Source organism: Eurosta solidaginis, chromosome 1, assembly GCF_040869045.1.
Source record: "Eurosta solidaginis isolate ZX-2024a chromosome 1, ASM4086904v1, whole genome shotgun sequence".
NCBI classification, from domain to species: domain Eukaryota; kingdom Metazoa; phylum Arthropoda; class Insecta; order Diptera; family Tephritidae; genus Eurosta; species Eurosta solidaginis.
Window position 1 is genome coordinate 392,998,557 of NC_090319.1, and position 26,641 is coordinate 393,025,197.

The 26,641-nt window shown below is 33.7% G+C and overlaps 1 protein-coding gene across 2 annotated transcripts; it reads left to right on the forward strand.

Annotated features, from left to right (window-relative positions):
- Positions 1 to 1,487: 1,487 nt before the first annotated feature.
- On the forward strand, positions 1,488 to 26,404 carry PH4alphaMP (prolyl-4-hydroxylase-alpha MP). 2 transcript variants are annotated; one of them, XM_067763606.1, is made up of 9 exons: positions 1,488 to 1,864; positions 15,886 to 16,040; positions 21,894 to 22,050; positions 23,224 to 23,405; positions 23,734 to 23,894; positions 23,967 to 24,419; positions 25,688 to 25,738; positions 25,807 to 25,972; positions 26,048 to 26,404. In XM_067763606.1, the coding sequence occupies exons 1-9, from the start codon at positions 1,656 to 1,658 to the stop codon at positions 26,146 to 26,148; spliced, it is 1,635 nt and encodes a 544-aa protein (XP_067619707.1). In that variant the 5' UTR covers positions 1,488 to 1,655; the 3' UTR covers positions 26,149 to 26,404. The 2 variants fall into 2 exon arrangements, with proteins under 2 accessions (XP_067619707.1, XP_067619708.1); XM_067763607.1 differs by lacking the exons at positions 15,886 to 16,040; positions 21,894 to 22,050.
- Positions 26,405 to 26,641: the final 237 nt, after the last annotated feature.

Consider the following 26,641-nt stretch of genomic DNA (forward strand, 5'->3'; position numbering starts at 1 on the left):
TCCCACCACAACAATTTGGCAAAAATTATTTTACAGTGCTAGTCTGTATGTGAAGGCGTTTTCGAGATATCGACCAAAATGTGGACCAGGGTGATCCAGAACATCATCTGTCGGGTACCGCTAAATTATTTATATATGTAATACCACGAACAGTATTCCTTCCAAGATTCCAAGGGCTTTTGATTTCGCCCTACAGATCTTTTTTATTTTCTTCTTCTTAATATGGTAGGTGTCACAACCATTTTACAAAGTTTTTTCTAAAGTTATATTATGCGCCAATGAACCAAGTGATCGTCGGATTTCGGCCATTTTTTATACCAAGATAAAGTGAGTTCAGATAAGTACGTGAACTAAGTTTAGTAAAGATATATCGATTTTTGCTCAAGTTATCGTGTTAACGGCCGAGCGGAAGGACAGACGGTCGACTGTGTATAAAAGCTGGGCGTGGCTTCAACCGATTTCGCCCTCTTTCACAGAAACAGTTATAGTCCCATAAACTAAGCCCCTACCAAATTTCACAAGGATTGGTAAATTTTTGTTCGACTTATGGCATTAAAAGTATCCTAGTCAAATTAAATGAAAAAGGGCGGAGCCACGCCCATTTTGAAATTTTCTTTTATTTTTGTATTTTGTTGCAACATATTACTGGAGTTGAATGTTGACATAATTTACTTATATACTGTAAAGATATTAACTTTTCTTTTAAAATTTGAATTAAAAAAATTTTTTTTTTAAAAAGTGGGCGTGGTCGTTCTTCGATTGTGCTAATTTTTATTAAGCAGACATATAGTAATAAGAGTAACGTTCCTGCCAGATTTCATCATGATATCTTCAACGACTGCCAAATTACAGCTTGCAAAACTTCTAAATTACCTTCTTTTAAAAGTGGGCGGTGCCACGCCCATTGGCCAAAATTTTCCTAGTTTTCTATTCTGCGTCATAAATTCAACTCACCTACCAAGTTTCATCGCTTAAGCCGTATTTGGTAATGAATTATCGCACTTTTTCGATTTTTCTAAATTTTCGATATCGAAAAAGTGGGCGTGGTTATTGTCCGATATCGTTCATTTTAAATAGCGATCTGAGATGAGTGCCCAGAAACCTACATACCAAATTTAATCAAGATACCTCAAAATTTACTCAAGTTATCGTGTTAACGGGCGGACGGACGGACTTACGGATATGGCTCAATCGAATTTTTTTCGATACTGATGATTTTGATATATGGAAGTCTATATCTATCTCGATTCCTTTATACCTGTACAACCAACCGTTATCCAATCAAAGTTAATATACTCTGTGAGCTCTGCTCAACTGAGTATAAAAATGAGGCTAAGTAATGTCGAGTGAATGAAGATGCGCCTTCTAACAATGCTCGTTCAGCAAACAGGCGGAGGTGGAGATTGGAACAAAAGCAAACAGCCCAGCTAGCAATAATATTTAAGCGTTAACGAATAAAATGATTATTCAAATGTGGGCTGCTAAGATCGTTCAGTTAGATGGCGAACGTTAAGCTGTAGAAACAAAATTTTTAAACGGAGCGCGCCAATTTTATTTCAAAAGTGTTTATTAGAATAGAATACATAACAGTATTTTTGAATTGTAAAAGCAAAGTGGTGATAAAAGAAGCGTTCTTAATTAAAATTTATGATAAAATGTTAAAAAGCGTGCAGAGTCCGTTGCTGGCATTAGTTTGGCGCTTTCTTATATTTTGTTTGTTTTGTAATGGCGCTATTGGAACAAGAGATGAATATTTCTTATCTGTGACGGGATTGGAGAATTTATTAAATATCGAGATTGTAATGTTGGACCAGTTGCAGCATTACGTCGACTCAATTCAAAGTCATATAAATATGTTACAAAGGTAGAAGTAATTTGATTGCCATGGAATAAATATGAATATGCTATTAAATCAATTTAGTTTTACGATCGAACCTGTGTTATACTTAAATGAAATTTATTAGCGAAGTCATAAACCAGTGCTAAGTTCTTTTTTTTTCAAATTGAAATAAATGGAAAAAAAAAATAAATCTACAGCGATATGCTAGATTCTAAAACGACTTTGAATGATGAAAGGGTCATCCAAAACTCACTGCAATTTAACAAATATTAAAATGTTTTTAGCCGATCCAAACTGTGCAGATCTAATAAGATATTTTTACGAAATAACTATTGTGACGACAGTGTTTAAAATGTGAAAAATTCCTATTTTGTTTTATGAGTCTGCTCAAAATAAAACTAAAGAAATCTAGATCACAAATTTCTGCACCAGCTTTTTTGTTAGAGCAAAGAAAAAATTGTGAGTTTTCAAAGGGAAAATTGTAATTTCTGCATTTAAAACAGAAAAAAATTAATATAGTTATAATGAATTGTGTTTTGAAGAAAGTGCTTTCACAATTTAGTGAATATTTTAGCCAAATCTAATGTTGCAATCAGCCACGAATCGGTTGTTTTAAAATTTTTTCATGAAAAGTGTTCCATGATATGTTTGCTCTGAGTTGCACATGCGTGCTCTCTTTGATTTTGAAAGCTACTCTACTCTTCTCTGCACTTATTTTGGGTTCGATAAACAGACCTATACATAGGTACATCCATGAAAAAATCACCTACAGGTTTCTGATATTATTTACGTTAATCAGCAATGAAAAAATTTTCAAATTTCTCAATTGCACACATACATATTATCACAGATATTAGCATCACTAAGCTATACCATCACTAAGGCCATGCTAAGCAGTATTTACGTCAATAATCAAATCATGTATACACATATATAAGGCAGCCGAGAGATGTCACACACAGATGCATTTACGCCTATGTGTGCGCGAGAGACTGTAAACTACAAACATTCACATCAATAATTCAATCATTATGTCTACACATATGTAGGTACACGCAGCTGAGAAGCAAGGCACAACCATATACAGACATCTTATTTGAGATGCTCCTAAATGTAGGCAATTATAATTGTGGAAGTGTCGCTCACACATACAAGCATGGGGTATGAGAGAAGCTATAAAATCGTGCAATTGTAGTTACAGCTGAGAAGTTTGAGAGATACTGGACTAGTAGATTCTGGAAGCGTCTAGAAGAGGCGAACGAGGAAACCAAAGAGTATAAAAGGCGACAGATGTAGAGGCGCTGTAATTGAGTTTGATTTGAGTTGTCAAGCAGTTACGACTAGGACGATATCTAGCGAGCAATAGCAGTATTATTTTGAATAGTGGAGTTTCATTTGAGCTATCAGTTTGGTTATTAAGCTATTCGTTGCACAGTTTGAGTGTTATTGTGAAGTATTTTAATAAAGGCCATTTTTCCATTATTCAATATTGGAGTTATTTGTTCAACAGTTTAGCGATACGAACCTAGCAAAAGGGCAAATAAGAGGAATTTGCAGCAAATTCGTAACAATATTTATGTTTTTTCTCATACAAAACAAAATTGAATATGTCATTTTGTTTATTTTGTATTTCCTTTTGTTTGGAGATTGATTTTTAAATATTACATTGCTAAAAAACTTCAAAAAATAAATCATGGCCGAACAAAGGGGAGAATCTTGTATGTGTGTTTATCATGGGTACATCTAAAGGATTTAAATTTTTGCAGTTCCGGGATTTTCTGGATGTGTTTTTATAACCCTAGGATTTGTCTCAGGGTTATTTTTCTTTATGACTTAACAACGCCAGAACAGATAGAGGGATTTTGATGAAATGTGTACATAGCAGGACAAAATTCTAGTCGGGTCTATTATATTTTTAAAAATGGCGGAAGAGGACTCCACTCTCCCTTTCAAATAGCTACTTTTTTATTAATCTTCATCGTTTCAGCTTCAAGTAAATTTCCCTTCCTTACGTCTGTGAGGTCCAACAATATCTGAAGAAAGCGATGATACCCTATATTTTTCGGGACCATTTTAGAATTCGGACAATCTGCCATAGCTGCGCACATAGATCCATTTCGAATGGTGCTAAGCCTTCATCATCAGTGCGCTTTAGGCACGCTGCGCTAACCATTTAGCTATACAGCGGTGGTTTGTTCGACTGTGCCTAAAGCGTACTGATGATGAAGGCTTAGCACCATTCGAAATGGATCTATCTGCGCAGCTATGGCAGGTTGTCTGAAAAATTTTCTACTTACTATTTCAAAAACAAAATACAATTTTTCAATTATAGAAATATTAAAAGAACAATAATTATCATTATAAAAAAATTATTGTTCTGGCCTTGAACTCGAATCGAACCTTGAATCATTTACCAAAAGGCCGATAAAACAAAAACAATTATTTCAGATTTCGTAAACTTGCGGGCATAGGATACTCTTTTACCTTCAGTCTCTCATTTAAGGAATTTAAAATATCCCCTTAGCTTCGCTAAGTTTGTCGCAGCCCAACCGCATTATATGTATGTGGTGACATATAAGAACTTAAATGTTTGAGGTACCCAACATTTTTATGGAATGAAGCATTTTGGTAGTACTATCCAAACGTCATAATATCCGATCAGTCAACAAGTCATGTCCGTTACCCAGGACTTGTCCATATGACTTAAAATATCATGCTAACACTTCAATTGTGTGAAAAAGTGGTGGAAGGTGAAATGAAGGAGTTTCCAAGTGCTAGTATGAAATGTTGCAATTTTTTTAAGCAACCAGAGCTTAAACCTATTATAATTTCGCATATTTGTTAATACAAATTGTTTTCCCATTTTGAAAATCATTACTAGGAAAATACTCCAACCCAAGAGAACATTTTAAATATTTTATTATGATACGCTCCAATGTAGGTACATGCATGTTCACATAGGTACGCCTATTACATATAAATACATATGTATGTAGGTACCAACTAAGTACATTATTATGATCTGACTTTGTATTATGTTGCAATAAAAGTGGCAATGGATATTACGATTTACAATTTACGACTTTTAACAATAGACAAAATGTTTCTATGGTAAAAATATACTGGTATGTATGTAGGAAGGTTCGTACATAAAAAAATTTTTTTTTTTGAGATTGAATGCGGTAAACAGTGTTGATGGTATGATGAATAAGTAGTCAAGGTTATAGTTAATGCATCTTAAAAAGTAATTGTTACCTAACACTTTGAATTGAGCTCGTTATATAAACATAGCTCGTGCTGAACAACATACAAACATACCTTTATATAGGAATTATTCCAGTAAAAAATATTGAATTAATATAGAACCGAATATTGAAGGAGTAATGACTTGTTCATCCTATGGGTACAATAGGAAGGAGGAATCCAATATCTAATATCGTTCCTCATTTATTAATGCACTTTATAGCATACATATGTATATATGCATACGAATGTTACCCCTAATGTACCAATTAATAATACACGTTATGGATGAAAAAGTGAGCTAATAATAATAATCTATTTTCCATCCATTTGGAACTTAAATTGAGTGCTCGCCCATAAGGACACGCAATGTTAAAAAAGACTAAGGGAAAATGTCCAATTTGACGGCTGAACCGTATCTTCCCGTATATTAGTCGTAATTTATCGACTTTCAAAGAATATTTTTTTAAAACCTTTTGTTATGTGCCTCTGAGAGTTCAAAACCTGTTGGAAGACAAATTAATTTTTTTAATTTGCAAGTGTAGACCTCCTTAACTGTGCCGTTTTGCTTAGCTTTTCAAATAGCACACTGCTCTAATCCTGAAAAAATCGGTACGAACTCGGTCTGTGAGCCCCAAAATTTCTTTTGCTTTTTACTTATCTGATTTAATGTAGATTCCAGAATAGCTCAAATTTTAAACCAAAATTGGTTTGGTCATGCATATACCTATGTACGTATGTGTGTATGTAATACAAAAACGTTTCAGGCTTAGACTACAATTTTACGAAGTGTATTTTCATTGCTTGCAATAGTAGTAGTTAACTTTTTTCAAGATAAATGAGCCCAAGTATTTTTTTATTAGACAAACAAGCATAAGCCCGTTGATTTTTATGTTCTGTATTACATACTATTATTTATCTATTCTTTGTTTTTTTTTTAACGAAAGACGAATATCAAGTTCATCTTGTGATTTATGATGCCATATAGATTTTATGTAGATCAGGTATGTATATATATTTACATATAGGTTCACACGCACACTCGTATGTATTTATATTATGTAATAACAACCATATACCGTTAACATAACCTCTATAAATTTCTTCAAAAACGTTACCTTATGATTTTTTGCTGAACTTTATTTTATTAGGGCAGGATGCGTATATAAAGTATTGTTGTGTCGTAACAAGTTATATCCATTTGTACCGAATTTGAAAACATGGATATGTAACTTTTCCATCGTTCTAAGATTCTACAGATATATCCGTTTTATATTAGTGAAAGATTGCGCCGTAAAACAAAAGTAGAACTTTCTCTTGCAACAGAGGAACCATCATATTTTTCATTAAATGGACTTCGTATAGATAATTTTCGCTAAACATACTTTAAATCTTAAATGTCCTATAAAATATTCCCCACTGTACTTAGCTTAACATTTCATAATAACACTTAAGCTCTCCCCGAAAAGTTCTTCCATACTAAATAAAGTAAAATAAATAAAAAAAATAAAAAATAAAACCAAATCAAATCAAATAAAATATAATGAAAGAAAATAATATAAAATAAAATAAAATAAAATAAAATGAAATAAAATAAAGTAAAGTAAAATAAAATAAAAAAATATAAAATAAAATAAAATAAAATAAAATAAAATAAAGTAAAATAAATAAAATAAAATAAAATAAAATAAAATAAAATTCAATAAAATAGAATAAAATAAAATAAAATAAAATAAAATAAAATAAAATAATATAAAATAAAATAAAATAAAATAAACTAAAGTAAAGTAAAATAAAATAAAATAAAGTAAAATAAAATAAAATAATAACAATAAAATAAAATAAAGTAAAAAAATAAAATAGAATAAAGTAAAATAAATAAAATAAAATAAAATAAAATTCAATAAAATAGAATAAAATAAAATAAAATAAAATAATATAAAATAAAATAAAATGAAATAAAATAAAATAAAGTAAAATAAAATAAAATAAAGTAAAATAAAATAAAATAGTATAAAATAAAATAAAATACAATAAAATAAAATAAAGTAAAAAAATAAAATAAAATAGAATACAGTAAAATAGAATAAAATAAAGTAAAATAAAATAAAATAATATAAAATAAAATAAAATACAATAAAATTAAAAAAAATAAAATACAATACAATAAATTAAAATAAAATAAAATAAAATAATATAAAATAAAATAAAACAAAATAAAATAAAATAAAATAAAATAAAATAGAATAAAATAAAATAAAATAAAGGAAAGTAAAATAAAATAAACTAAAATTATATAAAATAAAATAAAATAAAGTAAAATAAAATAAAATAAAGTAAAATAGAATAAAATAAAATAAACTAAAATAAAATAAAGTAAAGTAAAATAAAATAAAATAATTTAAATAGTATAAAATAAAATAAAATAAATTAAAATAAAATAAAATTAAATTAAATAATATAAAATAAAATAAAATAAAATAAAATAAAATAAAGTAAAATAAAATAAAATAATATAAAATAAAATAAAAATGAAATAAAATAAAATAAAATAATATAAAATAAAAATGAAATAAAAATAAATTAAAATAAAATAAAATAATATAAAATAAAATAAAATAAAATACAACAAAATAAAATAAATTAAAATAAAATAAAATAATATAAAATAAAATAAAATACAACAAAATAAAATAAATTAAAATAAAAAAAAAATATAATATAAATAAAATAAAATAAAATATAATAAAATAAAATAAAATAAAATACAATAAAATAGAATAAAATAAAGTAAAATAATATAAAATAAAATAAAATAAAACAAAATAAAATAAAATAAAAGAAAGCAAGTAATACAAAATATAATAAAATAAAATAAAAGCAAATAAAATAAAAAAGAAAATTAATTAATTTAAAATAAAAAAGTATAATCAATAAAATAAAAAAAGGGAAGCCAGAAAGCGAAATAGAGAAAAGAAAGGAAAGGAAAGCAGAGAAATGAAAAGAAATCAAGTAGAAGGAAGAAAGGAAAGATTATGTTGTATTATTATTTTATGTGAAGTAATAAGTGACAACTGCAGTGGTTGAATTTCGACCACTGGGCGAACTCTAGTTATCATTTATTAACGCTAAATCGCCTGAGCGATTTTGGTCGTTTCGTAAAAACTCACACCTGCTATACTCGTTTTGTGATAACTGGCGCCACTTGGAAGTACCAAGGGAGGTCAAGTCTTCCTCCACCTGCCCTGCTATCAAATATGAGCGTCGATAGAAATGCTTTCTTGGCCGGAACGTTTTGATCCATATGCCAACGAAGTCCTTAGACTTCTATTGGCTGCACTATTTTCATATGCGTAAAGCGCATAGAGCCCATCATTTTGCTTCCTTTAATGTCCAACGTCGGCCTCATAGATATTTCGGAGAATTTTTCTTTCAAACACCTCAAGTATCATTTCATCTTTTCTCGATGCCGTTCATGATTCCGGCCCATTTTCAATTGCCAATTCAGTCCAGAGTAGCACTAGTTGGCGGGGCTATTCTATTTCTAAGCTGACATTGGTTCCCAAACAGGCGATTCACACTCATACATTCATATTCATCAAAGTGCCGTAATTCTAAAGCGCATATGCGCCGATTCTTACTTGGATAATAACTAGTACTTCGTCATATATTAATTTACCTCAAGACTCACTATTTTCGTCGGGGTGTCGCACAGTGTCGCGAACCGTCCAAAAGTCAAAAAAGTTCAGGAATAGATATTTTTATAAAACTTTGACAAACGATGGAGAATGCATCCATTTAATCATTTAGAAGAGAATTTTTAATATACTTGCGCGCTTTTATCGAGACATCCTCAAACATGTAATTTTGTTAATTGATAATTTTGCCGACGTTTTTCCATAAAAAAAAGGTCACTAAAACAAACTTAAATTCAAAGCTTGTTAGTAAATGTAAATATCTCAAACGAATTTTGTATTATATTTGGAAGTTTTCCATACATGGCAACCCTACTTTTTTATTTATTCATCGATTAGGTGATGAGTACCGTTAATTTTATAAGTGGGAAAAATTAAATGAATATTTATTCTAAGTTAAAAGTTTAGAAGAGAATAAAAAAAATTCCTAACTCCACCGCAATTTTTGGATATATTTTCACAAGTAATGTTAACTCAAAATTAAGACTAGTGAGAATGTGGGCTACGTTGCGATATCTACACTTTTTTTTTGCAAAGAAATGACGTTTACAAATTCCGTTACACATATTACAAATGTCATAAATTTTAAAGCAGACCAGAAATTGAATTTTTCCAATTTATGCCATAACACCAGATATAAAAGAATATATTTCAGGGATGCACCTTAACGTTAAGCTAATCGTTTATCAAAAAATTTCCACCGTTTCCGTTGAAACACTTCGAAATATTATCGATAAAGAAATTATCAAGATAAATTGTATCTCGTTTTTAACCGAAACTAAAAGATTTCGTTAACGTTAAAAACCTTAACAAAAACTTGATACTTTATGTTTGAATTGTGCTGGCAATGCTATAGCCATGGTGAAGCCGTAAGGTGGTAACAACGAGCGCACATACACACACAAACTCCATGTAATTTGTTTGTGTAATTCGTTGGTGGTAATGTCAAAAATACTCTGAGAAATGTTCGTACTGTCAAAATTCATGAGAAAAGTTGCAATCAGCTTGGCTAATGCTTTCACCTTTAATGACTCCGCCATCAATCAGCTTTGCCAGCATAGTTTGAATTTAATAATCAACATAAACGATTTGATTTCGTTTTGATATGGCAGATAACGTAACGAAATCATTTCGTTAATTTGACGTTCTTAACGTTAATAAACGAAACGAAATGACTTTGTTTCGTTTATTAACGTTAATTATCGTAACGAAATGATATCGGTTCGTTGGTTAAGCATGCCTGATATATTTTATCAGACAACTTTTCGCCATATGTGCGCGATAATTTTTGTATCTCAAGCCATTCCGATAGTGAAGGTGTCTGATGTATGTATGTATATTCGTACATATTACATATTTCTGTTAAATATACTTTATAATGCTTTCTAAATATCTCTAATAATACATAATAATGTTTTCGGTGTTTAATATGAAATGTTTTAATTTTGTATAAGCTTGTCACAAATGGCAAAATTGGATTTAAATGTATTAATGGTATTGTTAAATTTCTTGTCATTTGCTTCGGAGGCAAAATGCTAAATACACACCCACACAAAAAATTATTATCTACTAATTAATGTTTTATTTGCAATCGAAGAGTACATTATCCACTTTTTCCTGAAACATTTTTATTTTTGTGTGCGTTTTTAAGGCTCGATCTCTACGAAATTTTACTTGTTGACTTTTCAGGTTAGCAAAAACGTATGTACCAAGTTTCATTATAATTGTTACACTTTTAGTTTTACCACCCACTAGTGTAGGTGGAAGATTATACGCAGAATCCCAATGAAAATTCCTTAAAGAGAAAAGTAAAAATTGTTTCTGTATTGACTCTAGTTTATCTGCATGAACTTGATATCGCAGATTCCAGACTATTGATCCGTATTCTAGTATCGGCCTTATGATGTGGTAAAAAGGGCTTTAGTTACATAAGCGTCACTAAGTTCTTTAGATCATCGTTCCACGAATGATAGAACACCTGTAGCCTTATTAACAGTAGTCATAAGTCGGTGGTTGTGTCTTAACCGCCGTAGATGCTAGCCATCTGCTGAAGAGATTCTGATTCCTGAAGCTGATGAAACCGAATTTCTTTGCGTTCGTATCAAACTCTTATCTATGCCTTTATACATTACTATTAGCTACCTTCCTCCGCAATCTGACCTACAGTTATACAACAAACACGCTTCGATTATAATGTCTGTGACTTCTTTGGCTACTTCTTCTGACTTGATTGTTGTTCTTGGTGATTTTAATTTACCGTGTGTAACGTGGAATATGATTGATGGTTGCTTGGTTCCCTGTTCTTCTCGAGAAATCTTTAACGAGTTCCTAAACAACCTTGCAGATAGTGGGCTTTTGCAGGTTAACGGCATTCTGATAAGTTTGGTAAGTGCTTGGACCTAATATATGTCAGTGATAATTCTAGATTCTCTTTAGTCCGAACTGACCCGTTGGTACTTCCTGAAGATGTATATCACCCTGCATTGGAGTCAATTGCTGAAACCTTTAGCCTTCCAAAACAACGTAACACCTATAATAATTTGACTGCTGCTAGGTTTTTATTTAGGAAAACTGACTTCAAGAAGTTAAGAAATGGGCTTTCCGTTATAGTTTGGCCCGATTATAGTGGAGATGTTGACGAGAGCGTTCATCACTTTACTAGTGCTTTACACCTCATATTCCGTGCTTGTATCCCCCAAACTACTAGCGTTAGAGTTTCAGCAAATACTGGTTGGTGCGCCAAGGAACTAAACTGCTTAAAAAATCAGAAAACGCGTTGGTTTGAGAGATATAAAAAATCTGGACTTCCAATTGACTATAGCAGATATTCTATTCTACGTCATAAATATAATTCTTTGAACAAAAAGTGTTACAAAGACTACATTAATAAGATTAAACTGCAACTTTCCTCTAATCCCAAGTCGTCCTTCATTTTTGTTAACACTAAACGAAAGACTACTGGATTCCCATCCGTCATGAAATTTAAAGACTTGGTTTCAAGTGACGATGCCACAGCTGCCGATATGTTTGCTGATTTCTTTAAATCAAACTACGCACAAAATTGCATGCCCGTCCAACCGAATGTTCTTTTTAGCTCGCCACTGCTTTGCGGTGTACGAGCCCCTTCGATATCCTGTAACGACGTGGTTTTACACCTAGAAAACCTAAACACTTCTTATGCTAGTGGTCCCGACAGCATTCCTTCTGTTGTTCTAAAAAGTTAGACGGAATATTTGTATCGGCCCTTAACGAATATTTTTAATGCTTCTCTAAAGCAAGGCGCATTTCCCTGTTTCTGGAAAGAGTCTTTTATTATACCACTGTACAAAAGTGGCAGTAAATAATGTGTTGCAAACTATAGAGGCATTGCAAAACTTAGCGAAATACTTAAACTTTTCGATTCCATTATAACTAAACAACTAGCTCATTCAGTTTCTCCTATCATTAACCCAGCTCAGCATGGCTTCTGCAAAGGTAAGTCAACTGATACGAACCTGTTGGAATTTACTACTCATGTCTCCAGAAACTTTAGAAATAACCTACATACCAATGTAATTTACACGGAATTCAGCAAAGCTTTCGATAAGGTTTCCTACACTATTCTCACCTATAAACTTAATGGTTTAGGATTTCCACCTCAACTTCTGAGTTGGATTTCCTCTTACTTAAAAGGACGGAAACAAATGGTGTTATTTAAAAACAGCGAATCTCAATTCATTAGGGTTACTTCTGGCGTACCGCAAGGTAGTCACCTTGGTCCTTTGCTATTTTTGGTATTTATTAATGATCTTCCAAGCGCGTTAACTCATTCCAAGATTTTGATGTATGCTGACGATGTAAAGCTTTTTAAACCTTTACTCACTCCGGAAGACAGATTGCTCCTTCAAGAAGATCTCAATAGTTTTGTAAAGTGGTGCAATATTAATGATACGAGCCTCAACCTAAATAAATGTAAATTCATGAGTTTTGGTAGAAAATCATTTCAAGTGCACAATTACACGGTTGGTGACTACCGGCTGGAGCAAGTCACTAGATTTTTTGACCTGGGTGTTACATTGGACCCAAAACTTGACTTTAAATTTGATATTGAAACTTGCGTGACCCGATCGAAAGGAGTTCTTCCTTTTGTCAAACGATGGCCTAAGGAATTGAATGACCCCTACGTTACAAAATCTCTCTTTACTGCTTTAGTGAGACCTATATTGGAGTATGCATCAATCGTTGGAACCCGCGGTATCAAATCTATCGTGACAACCTTGAATCGGTTCAAAAACAATTCCTACTTTTTGCTTTGAGTCATTTGGCCTGGGATCCAACAAGAAATCTTCCCTCTTACAACAGTCGGTTAAAGCTTATAAACCTCCTTTCTCTCTAGAGTCTCAGGGAAATGCTTGGTGTGTTGTTTATGGTGAAATTATTGAGTGGAACGGTGAATAGCCCGATTTTACTTAGCGAGATCAATGTTCCCATGAGGCTATCAAGGCATTTCCATCCGCTTTTTTTGAGCACATGTAGGTCGAATTTCGAAATGCACGAAGCTCTTCGTTGTTTGTGCCTGGATTTTAATAAGCATTATAGCAATTTTGATACGTCGGACTCGCTTTTCAAAATAAATTAGTAATATGTATACATATTTCAAATAACTAACTATAACTTACTGTTACTCCATTTTATGTATGTATAATATAGCAGCTCTTTCTGAGCGGTTCGCGTCAGCTCCCTTCTGAGCACCTTTCGTTAGCCCCCTACTGGGCAATCAGCTCCTTTCTGAGCAATTCGCGTCAGCTCCCTTTTGAGCACCTTCGCTGCCCATTACTGGGCATACGTATACAAAACTCATACCCTCTTGTAAAGTTAAGTTATTTATTTAAATTATCGCGCATATAATTATACATGTCACCTATTAATATCAAATATGTAACTATAACTCTTAAGATCGTTTACTTACAGTTTTACACTTCACATTCGTTTTGTATAAGACTAACTATTTGTAAATGTACTGATATTTGCTATTTAGTTTGTTTAAATTGCTCAATTTGTAGACTATTAAATAAATAAATAAATAATATGAAGGTTGAAACTAAGTTTAGCATCCATCGTGACTCCCATGTGAACAAAATAATTTACTGATACAGGACAAAAATTATTAATTACGTAGGATGTATATTGGAACGATTTTCCGTCATCCCTTGTCAAATTTGGTTGATAATGGCACAACGCCGAAACCGGTTTGTCTCGAAACCAAATTTGACAAGGGATGACGGAAAATCGTTCCAATATACATCATTTATTCACCCTGTCGGAAAATCAACAAAACAAAATAAGTAAATTACGCAGGATTCTGCTGGAAAAGATCTCCGAAAGAGGCACATAAATTAACATTAATTGAGGTTCAGCGGTATTGCCTTTGCGTTGCACCAAGCAACTAAGCAGTTTCAATCCGCTTGAAGCAATGGACGTTCTTCAAAAAACGCATAGCACCTCAAAATTTTTACATCATCAACATACATAAAAATTTTGGAATATTTTATTGTGGTACAGATGTTATTAATAAATAGCAAGATCCAGAATTGGACCGAGATGGCTGCCCTGTGGGACGCCAGAGGGAACATTAATGACATTTGAAAGAGTATTTTTAAAAATATCTTTTTGCGCTCGACCGCAGAGATACGACGAGATCCACTGGGCGAAACCAGGTTGGAAGACAAGTCGATCCAGCTTGTGGATAAGCAAGGAGTGGGAAACTATATCAAATGCCTTACATAAATCGGTGCAAATAACATCGAGGTGAAGATTTTCTCTAAATCCATTAGAAACATGAATTGTGAATTCAAGTAGGTTGGTAATGATAGATTTGCCTTTACAGAATCCGTGCTGGGAATCCGCAAACAATGTAGAAATGAAAAATGTTAGCTGATTAATAATAATGGCTTCAAATACCTTTGGGATGACAGACAATTTTGCAATTCCTCTATAATTTTCTACACATGACCTACTGCCGTATTTGTGAAGGGGTATGAGAAAAGATTCCTTCGAAGCAGCAGGAAAAACATCATGTTTAAGGGACATATTGAATAAATCAGGGGTTATTAAATGTGTTCAGCGCGTTTCTTAAGAAAACATGTGGGCATTAGGTCAGGACCTTTAGAGACGATAAATATAAAAAAAAACTCCTGTGGAAATATTGCTGAAATATTAATTGCGTTCAGTGAGTCATTAGACAAAGAAATAAATTCAGCGAAATAGTTAGGTTTGAAAAATTGTGCAAAGAAATTAGCAACATCTTGATCGTCGGTAGAGAAATCATCACTGTATTTCATACCAGAAGGAAACCCTTTAACCCTAAAATTAGAGTTTACGAAATCATAGAAAGCTTTCGGATTGCAAGTTATTTTCTTTTTCATCGTACAGGGATAGTTATTGTAACACTTTTTATTTAATTCAAAATATTTATGACGCAATATAGAGTACTTCAAGTATTCGGAGTGTGAACCCGTCTTCTTGTACAGCTTGAAGGAACGCGATTTTTTGTTTTTTATAGATATCTCTTCTTCGGTGAACCATATATGGACTAGTTCACGCTTAGTTTCGTGTCTTTCCAGAATAGCGTGAATGATGGTATTAAAGTCAGAAACGTTTTTGTCAATACCTGCACCGTATTTGAGACAAACTACTGTAGATAAAATACAGTCAAGTTTATTAAAATCAGCCTCCGCAAACTCAAACCTAAAACTAGAGTCGTATTCTGTGCTAATGCAATTCGTAAACTATTTCCAGGGAAGGATGGTAAGGGTCTTCAAAACGAATTTTTGGAATGTTTAGAAAGAGTCGGTGTGTGTAAATATGAACTCCAAAAGAGAAGTTGCCGATAATCAGAAACACGACTTTTTGTGTGTAAACTTCAACAAGCGAAAATTGTTGCTCTAGAATTTATTGATAATTTTTTCAAAACGTGTTGTGGAGTAGAAATTCAAAACTCGATTTACGATAACCTCGTCACGAGCATGATCAGCGATGATCACTGGTGTTTTCAAAATTATTTAGATACATATGTAGCTACATATATACATACTTGTTTATTTGAATAAACTAAATATCGTTTTTTAGTGAAGTCAATTCTATTCGTTTGGAGCACAGTATCGCCGCTGAAGATATCGATGGCTACTTAAGTAATCCAATAAATGCGTATCGTCTTATTAAGCGCTTACAAAACGACTGGAGTATCATTGAAGAATCGATACGGATAGAACCCAGCCGAACGGGTATGCTATTTTACTTTATGATATTGACTTACGACGCACCTAAATAGATTGAAAGGAGGAAAATAAAATATTTTTATTAAGTTAATTTGGTGACCTTTAATAAAGTATCTCTGAGTTAAGCTGGCTCGAGGTCAGGTGTAATAAAACACAAGAAGTTCTTGTATAACCAATATATTTCGATTACCTTCGGTAATCGTCCTCAGGGCAACTATTAACAATAAAAACAACATGAAATTATAATGAAACAATATATCACAAATAACAATAATTTGTCTTTAAAAAACTAATTACATACATTTATTTCACGTTTACACTGCCTGACGTGGAGTATTATACTGTTATTTTTTTGTTAACAAGTGTCTGTATGACTGTGCAGTATTATCAATATCTGTTTAGTAGTTAATTCGTATGTTTGAAGGTGTGTTAACGATATGTAACATTTCTAATGTGTACCTCTTCTTCCATTTCCATCCTTCCTCAATAACTGAAGCGTCGTCTAAGTTCGGACTGTGATAACTGCTGGCACAGTGGGCCATGAGAGCTGTTTTATGGTTGTTAGTAGAATTATATTGTTTATAATCAGATTTGTGTTGTGACAGTCGAGTTTTTAATTTTGGTTTGGTTGTGCCAGCATAAATCTTATTGCACGATTCTTTATCATTACCTTTGCAAGGAATTTTATATACAACATTTATATTGTTTTATTGAAAATATGTTTTAGAGTATTTATTGGTTTATGGGCAATTTTTTTTTTTCTTCGCTATTATAGCAATCTGATTTAAATATTTTTGGGGTTTTTGGTATAAGATCTCGGTTTGTTGATCGCGTTCTTCTTATTAAACTTTTTATAATATTATCTAGAAAATCATTATCTCTTAATAGTAATTTAATTTCTTCTATAATTTCTTTGTGGTAAGTGTCGTCCGATATTGGTAGCATTCGCCTTATACAGCCCGTTGCTGTATTGATAATCATCGTCCTTGGGTGTTTGGAGTTAAAATTGATGATGCGTCCTGATGATATTGATTTCTTATACCACCTCAATTTAAATTCATTGCCTTCTCTTATTACAAATGAGTCCAGGTAGGGTAATTTTCCATCGTCTTCGAGTTCCGTAGTAAATTTTATATGTCGATCAAAGGAGTTTAATACGTCAAGTGTGTTTTGTACCATGCTTTCTTTTACTATCGCAAAAATGTCATCAACATATTTTGCTACAGATCTTGGCTTTTGTATTAGTTTTTCAATGCTATTTTCCAACAACTTTTCCATTAATATGTCTGCTATGATTGGTGAGGTCGGTGATCCCATTGGTAATCCTTGGAGTTGAGTATATATCGTGTCATTAAATTTAAAATATCTATTTTCCTCAATGCAGAACTTTACTATTTCCACAAACATTATTCTAGGTATTTTAGTGTACTCTTCTATTATTGTCCATTTTCTCTTATTACGTCAAGCGCAAGTTACCCACACAACTTGCTAGGGAACAGTGATAAAACATCGAAAGAAATAAGTTATTCATCGTCGCAAATAAATCTATTGTTTATCTTCTCTTTAAAATCACAGGTGTACCTTTTTATGAATTTTAGGTTATATAAGAACTTCTTGTGTTTTATTACACCTGGCCTCGAGCCAGCTTAGCTCAGAGGTAAAATATTTTAATTACTGACACTGTTTATATTAACTGAAAAAGGGCTGATCAATTCAAAAATATATGACTGAAAGTTCGTGAAACGGATAATTTTTACGTGATATGGAGCAAAGTAGGAAATAATTATTATGTCTTAGAGTACGTTTTAGCACAACTCTTTTACCAATATAAATTGTCAAAAACATATAGGATTGCGAAAGTTGTTAAAGAATTAAATTTTTTGGTGTTATTTCTTTTAATGCTTCTAGAAAGTAAAGAGAGTATTCTAAAGAAGTTGTATTTCATTGCGTACTCCGCCTACCGCGCCGAAGATGGTAGGTTAAAGTCCCAGACAAAGCAACATCAAACATTTAGAAAACGTTATTTTTAATTAGAAAAGAGTTTTCCTAAGCGGGGTCGCCCCTCATCACGGGTTTTCGCAAACTCTCCAAGTTTAATTTTCACAATCCTTTTTGAAAAATATATTAATAAAATAATTGTGCTAAAACGTACTCTAAGACACAATAATTATTTTTTACTTTGCTCCATGTGATGCAAAAGATGATCCTTACTTACTTACTTAATCGGCGCTTAACCGTCTAAACGGTTATGGCCGTCCAACCAGGCGCGCCAGTCGCTCCTTCGCTCCGCCAACCGGCGCCAATTGGTCACACCAAGGGAGTTTAAATCGTTTTCCACCTGGTCCTTTCAAAGGAGTGGGGGCCGCCCTCTACCTCTGCTTTCATAGGCGGGTTCCGATAGAAACACTTTCTTGGCCGGAGCATCATCTTTCATTCGCATAACATGGTATAGCCAGCGCAGCCGCTGCATTTTAATTCGCTGGACTATGTTGATGTCTGCGTATAGCTCGTACATCTCATCATTAAATCTTCTTCGGTACTCGCCATCGCCAACGCGTAGAGGTCCATAAATCTTTCGAAGAACTTTTCTCTCGAACACTCCCAAAGCCGCTTCATCTGCTGTTGTTATGGTCCATGCTTCTGCCCCATATAGCAGGACGGGTACGATAAGTGACTTGTAGAGTATGATTTTCGTTCGCCGAAAGAGGACTTTACTTTTCAATTGGCTACCTAGTCCAAAGTAGCATTTATTGGCAAGGTTGAGTCTTCGCTGGATTTCAGTGCTGATGTTGTTGCTAGTGTTGATGCTGGTTCCCAAATAAACGAAGTCTTTTACTATTTCGAAATTATGGCTGCCAACAGTAGCGTGGTTGCCAAGGGGCGTATGCGCTAACTCTTTGCTCGATGACAGCAGGTACTTCGTTTTGTCCTCATTCACCATCAAACCCATCTTTACCGCTTCTTTTTCCAGTTTGGAGTAAGATAATCCATTGAAGAAATATATTTAGTTTAGCCCAAGTCCTCTTATGGTTTGTTTAGATGGGCGCATACGTCGCTTTGATTCAATATGAATAAACTCAAAACACATGTATCGATAGTTTTTCATTCGCTTTGGAAATACGTAGCGGCACAACTCGGATTTGTCGTATGGTTGCCGAAACAGGCAACTAAAATACCTAATGATTTAAGGGGTTGTGTAGCGCAATCCTTTCAAGGGCTTGCCTGCGCATTTAAAGACTTCTCCAACCCAATACTCTACCCCACCTACTTGTGGCGAATCCTGGCGAAGTTCCACATGGGGCTATTGGGTCGTTTCTAAGACAGTGTGGCTTACCTTCATGGTTCCCGGAACCTACCGGATCTATGTATATAAGGCAAAGGACCACCAACAACGATAAAACTCCCCAAAACCTTCGGGAAGTGTTTTTATCGCTACAACAACTCGGCTATGTTTTCAATTCCGTAGTCCTTTTCTCCACACAGCTAAAACTAACGTAAAAACCCTTTTCGGAGTCAAAGTGTATTGAAAATTAGCTGCTCGCAACAATTTTTATACTCACCTGAGAAAAGCTCACAGAGTGTATTAACTTTGTTCGCATAACTGTAATCCGTAACGGCATAAACTAATCGAGATAGATATAGACTTCTATATATCAAAATGATCTGGGTGAAAAACGAAATTCATTTAGCCATGTCCGTCCATCCGTCCATCCGTCCGTCTGTCCGTCCGTCTGTAAACACGATAATTTGAGTAAATTTTGAGGTATCTTGATGAAATTTGGTATGTAGGTTCCTGGGAGCGATATCGAAAATTTCGATAAACGGAAAAAGTGCGATAATTTATTACCAAAGACGGATAACGCGATGAAACTTGGTAGGTGAGTTGAACTTGTGACGGGGAACAGAAAATTAGTAAATTTTTGGACAATGGGCGTGGCACCGCCCACTTTTAAAAGAAGGTAATTTAAAAGTTTTGCAAGCTGTAATTTCGCAGTCGTTGAAGATATCATGATCAAATTTGGCGGGTACGTTGCTCCTATTACTATATGTGCGCTCGGATGACGAACACGCCCACTTTTAAAACAAAATTTTTTTTAAGTCAAATTTTAACAAAAAATTTAAAATCTTTACAGTATATAAGTAAATTATGCCAACATTCAACTCCAGTAATGATATGGTGCAACCAAATACAAAAATAAAACAAAATTTCAAAATGGGAGTGGCTCCGCCCTTTTTCATTTAATTCGTCTAGAATACTTTTAAGGCCATAAGTCCAACTAAAATTTACCAATCCTTGTGAAATTTGGTGTGTTCATAGATTCTATGACGATAACTGTTTTCTGTGAAAATGGGCGAAATCGGTTGAAGCCACACCCAGTTTTTATACACAGTCGACCTCTGTCCTTCCGCTCGGCCGTTAACACGGTAACTTGAGCAAAAATCTATATATCTTAACTAAACTTAGTTCACGTACTTATCTGAACTCATTTTATCTTGGTATAAAATATGGCCGAAATCCGACTATGACCACGCCCACTTTTGCGATATCGAAAATTATGAAAAATGAAAAAAATGCCATAATTCTGTACCAAATATGAAAAAAGAGATGAAACATGGTAATTGGATTGGTTTATTGACGCAAAATGTAACTTTAGAAAAAACTTTGTAAAATGGGTGTGACACCTACCATATTAAGTAGAAGAAAATGAAAAATTTCTGCAGGGCGAAATCAAAAGCCCTTTGAATCTTGGCAGGAATACTGTTCGTGGTATTACATATATAAATAAATTAGCGATACCCGACAGATGATGTTCGGGGTCACCCTGATCCACATTTCGGTCGATATCTCGAAAACGCCTTCACATATACAACTAATGGCCACTCCCTTTTAAAACCCTCATTAATACCTTTAATTTTGTACCCATATCGTACAAACACATTATAAATTCACCCCTGGTCCACCTTTATGGCGATATCTCGAAAAGGCGTCCACCTATAGAACTAAAGCCCACTCCCTTTTAAAATACTCATTAACACCTTTCATTTTATACCCATATCGTCTAAACACATTCTAGAGTCACCCCTGGCCACCCTTATTGCGATATATCGCAAAGGCGTCCACCTATAGAACTAAGGCCCACTACGTTTTAAATAATCATTAACACCTTTCATTTGATACCCATGTCGTACAACACACACCCCTGGTCCACCTTTATGGCGATATCCTGAAAGGGCGTCCACCTATAGAACTATGGCGCACTCCCTTTTAAAATACTCTTGAATACCTTCCATTTGAAACCAATGTCATACAAACACATTCCAGGGTTACCCTAGGTTCATTTTGCTAAATGGTTATTTTCCCTTATTTTATCTCCAAAGCTCTCAGCTGAGTATGTAATGTTCGGCTACACCCGAACTTAGCCTTCCTTACTTGTTTCACTTGAATTGCACTTTTGTGTTTTAAATTTTAATTAGATTTTGGAAAAAACGCGGAATAAAATTTGTTGCATATATTTTGTAATTTAAGCTGTTCTGAAGTTATTTACGGGTGTTTGCTTTAATAGCGATATAGCAATGTGCGTATAAACGCTTCAAGCAAATATATGGTGAACCAAATCGGTTTTAAACAACACGGTTATTGTGTCGATATTAACAAGGCTTAAGATACAATAATTATTTTCTGTGCCCCATGTCATCCGTTTCACGTAGGGCACTTAGTTAACGCCTTTTCCGAAAAATTTGGTTTTTCCGTTGGTCGCTGTTAAGATCTACGATTTTAGACTGTAGTTAGTTTATTGTGTCGTATAAATATGTATGTACATAGATGCGACCGGTAAGAACATTTACGTTTTCTTATAGATTTTTTTGTTCGAATGGAGAAAAATCGGCAAAGTTATGACTTTCCCACTAAGGAAGATGTCACTGGATCGGCAATGGGCTTGGTACGCCTACAAGACACTTATAAAATAGAAGTTGGGGAACTTGCCAGTGGAATATTGAATGGAAACAAATACGGGTAAGTGTGTTTAGACAAGTGCGCTCCATAGTTCCGACTTTCAAAATCCTGTTAAGACAGTCCCAACAATTTTCCGAAATTCTGACACAAGACAATATCGACAGGCTTAAATACAATCCAGAAAAATTTATTGGAGTGGTAGAACATATACCAAAGAATGAAAATTTGCAGCCAATGTGGAGTTGCGTACAAAAGGAGATCAGGTTCGAAGATCTCATCGTGCGTATTAATCTCAACGAGGTGTCTGGGCTGTAGTGTGACCGTTTGCGACTTTGCTGTTACCTTCGCCGACTTCTTTAGGACCACTTCAATCTCTGCTTGGTACGGGCTTGTGTTTCCTGAGATCTTTTTATCTGAAGCAACAAATCTTCTTTTGCCGTTCTTCTAATAGTTTTGACGTCACCCCCCTCCTAGGGCTTTTACTTCATCGCAACTCCTCACTTTTCGTAGTATGTCAGCATACGTAGCATCTCCAGCTTTCGAAATTATGATTGCTTCCGGCCTGGCTTTAATCATTTTCTTCCTATTTTTTTTTTTTTTTTGTTTGGCTACCAGCCACTCTCTCGGCTTTTGAGCTGTCGTATCTTCTTTCCTTTCGACTTTTTGTGGTTCAGTGGCACTTGCGATTCCTCTCATGTTCTGGCGTAACGTCCTTGGATGATATCGTGGGCTTGGCTACATGATTTCCTACTGTCGAATTCTTCCTCGGCCCCTTTTTTTGGGGAGTGACGAGCTTTTAAGGAAATACTCAAAATTTTATTAACATACTACTGTTGCTTCTTAGTTATATCCAAAATGGTAACATCTATCCCCAATGTATTTCGCCCGTTTTTGGCGAAAATTGTGAAAAATGAATTTCGTCAACATATAGATTGAGAAGATTATATATGAAATATACTACATATATATTAGGAAAATGTTTCAAATTCTACAACAACAAAAATGCTATATCACCTCAAATGTTTAAAACACGAAAATCTCAAAATGTAATTTTCAAATAAGATCCCCTTTTTGCACTACCCCCTCAATTTTTAAAATAAAGTTCATATTTGATCGGGATTGTGTTAATTATTCGTTTTGTGTAAGGGAAACGTTCTACACTAATTTCGACTTGGCTATGCACAATATTTTTTGCAAAAGTATACATTTATTTAAATATATTTATCTACGTAGCTCATCCATGTCATGGCAAGATTGCTTTTATATTGGTCAACATCTTTACGAAATTAATAACTTCAATCATACAATTGAGTGGATGAAACAGTCCGAGGAGTTGTTAAAGAAGCAAGAAAAAACTGACGATCCATACGTACTTGATGTGATGGAAACTATTGTGGCCTATTATCAGGGAATTGGTATGAACAAAACAGAGTTGGGCATTATATCGGATATACTTTCTTTTAAATAAAATATTATAAAATATTATTCTTAATTCATATATGAATAAATTGGCCTTCAGTTGATTGAAATGCACTTTATTAAAAATCATAAAAACAATTACATAGTATAACTACATTCAGATAAAACTTCCACGATTAAATTAAACCATATTTTTTTAAATAATAACCTTTTTTCAAAGCAAAAGTTTTGCCTAGCTCTGGTTGTGCTTATATACAGACATAAATGTTCAGACTATCAATATGCTTTTTAAATTTTAATTTATTTTCTTATGTCCATTTGTAGGTGATTTAGATAATGCTTTGGAACTAGTCGATTATATCTTGAGTATTGACGCGAGCCGTGGAGAAATTGCGAACTTAAAACTTACTTTAGAACACATGATTAGGGATGGAAATAAGACTGGACTGATGTATGAGTTGCCACCGCAAGCGGGTGATTATCATGTAAGCTTATCTAAATGGAATTTGCATCATGTATTTTTAAGTTGTTAATGTTTTATAATTTAATTTGAATAGCTCACGGAGGACTTTAAGCGTTACGAACAAGTTTGTCGTGGTGAACTGCTGCTCACTCCCGCCGAACAACGTATTTTGAAATGTCGCTTTGTGAGTAATAATGTGCCATATCGGCTGTTGCAACCTTTTAAGGTGGAGGAGATTTCGTTGGATCCTCCAATATTGCAAATTCATGGTGTCCTTTCTGAAGATGATACAAACTTAATTAAAGATTTGTCTAAAACGCGTGTGTCTCGCTCGGTAGTGCGTTCTGCTGATGGTTTTGATGATTCGGCGGTTGATTATCGCATCAGTAAGAGCGCGTGGTTTGCATACAATGAAACCAGGCAATTTGGGAAAATACAACGTTGCATGAAGGACTTGTCGCTGTTAAATATGGAAAGTGCTGAGCAATTTCAAGTGACCAACTATGGAATTGGAGGGCACTATGAGCCACATTTTGATTTTTTTATTGTAAGTTTTGCATAAAGCAACACCTAAAAATAATATTGGGAGCCAGTTCAATATAGTAGTTGATAATACTTCTCAGGAGAGGTTTAAGACTAGCCCCTTTGATGACGTTGTGTACTGTCGTTGCGCAGAAATATTTCGATGTCTTATTTCTGAATTAAATATTTTATTTTTGAGTTGTTTGTGAACAATCTGGGATCTGAATTGTTTGGGAACCGTAGTAATGGCTTTGTAACTAATTCGGGCTCTTTTCCTGATCACGTTTCTGAATTTCACTTCTTCATCATCCAGCTTCTCGGGAGCTGAGTATTGAACTCAAAAACTCCAACATTCATACTTTATACTAGCCTTTATCCACTCAGCCATATGAATGCCCCGCTGCTCGCTTTGAAATTGGTCCCTAAGTGTTGGCTTTTTGTTGTTATTCCTTTTATTCTCCATTGTGTGGAATAATTATAGGCGCGTTCCAAGAGCTTAGTAACATTGGGTTAATAGCAGTGTTTTTATAAGCAGCACTTCCGCTGTTCACTATTACTGGCACTGTATTTAATTAAAATTTGGGTATTATTTCAAGATTATTTCCGGTTTTTTTTTTGGTTTTATTTCAAGATTATTCAGGACCATTTTGGAAATACTTTGAAACTTTTTTGGGAATGATTTCACGAACATTTTGAGATTGTGGGACTTTTTCGGGACCATGTTGAGAACAAGGAGAGGACAATTTCGGTATTAATTCGCAACTGTTTAGGAGTCATTTCAGGTATTTTTGGTATTATTTGTGATTTCTGGTCCACTGCTAGATGGCGCCCAGTGTACCTCGTTATCATTATATATTATCCAACTGTTGCAACAGGAAAAAGCAGGCTACCAATGTAATGTGGAACCTATGACTCTAACAGCAACAACCATATGGTCCTTGAACTCGCGTTAGAGGACTTTGATGACAATTTGTGAAAGGTTGCACCTATTGAATGGGGCGATGCACTGTTAACACAACAACAATATTTCTGGTCTAATTTACAATTTTTAAGAATTGTTCTCGGAACTATTTCAAAATTGGTTTAGGACGTATTTCGACATCGTTTTAGAACGATGTGCGTGAAGCTCAGGAGCAATTTAGGGATTAGAACCACACAATTTCGATTTTATTATTATAACTTCACGGACTCAATTCATGGTATTTTAATATAGTTTCATTATCTATTTTTACAAAGCATTTATATGATTAGTTATATAATTTCCCTTTAAATACGCTATTATTTTTAATTTAGGAAAATCAAACATACACTGAGGGCAATCGCATCGCTACAGGCATATTTTATGTAAGTATGAAAATAACTTTAACTTCTAGATTTTCATTAATATGACTAACTCGATTGAAATCCTCTAGCTCTCTGAAGTTGAGGAGGGAGGCGGAACGGCTTTTCCCCATCTTCGTGTGCTTGTAAAACCTGAACATGGAAGCGTACTTTTCTGGTATAATTTGCATCGGTCTGGTGAGCCAGATTTTCGTACACGGCACGCTGCCTGTCCTGTTCTAAAGGGTTCTAAGTGGAGTGAGCAACTTAAGCGCAAATCAATGAATCGAGCATTTAAATAACTATTAATATTTTTTATTTTGTTATTTTTAGTTGGTAATATATGGGTGCGTGAACGCCATCAAAGCCTCGAACGACCATGTGAACTCGAACCTGATCACGAGATCTCACTTAAATATAAATACTTCCAATAGGCTAACGAAGTACAAAACATCGACATGGGAATATAAACAGTCTTGGAATGAAGAAGATATCTAATTAAGAGCATCTATTTTTGAGCTGACTATTTATTAAGTAAGTTATTTCAAAATGTATTACGGATATCCATTTAAACGTTTAAATTAACGAAAGGTTTAAATTTAAAGCGTTGCGCCATCTTTATGGTTGATGTATGTATGTAAATAGGAAACGATATGTCAAAAGTGAAGAATAAAAATTTATACTCATCAAAACACTATAAAAATTTGTGAATGAAATTTGTTTTTAATTTTTGAAGTGATTGTTGTGTTGCTTTCCGTGATCGCTTAGGTTTCATGTTTAAATTTTCGGTTAAATTCACCCAAATTGTATAAACTAATTATCATACAAGTTTGGATAATTGTTTTACGAGCTTGTAAACTTTGACGCTTAAACACTAACCGAGGCATATAAGCATTATATTTCCAAAAATAATTCAAAAGCGTTTTC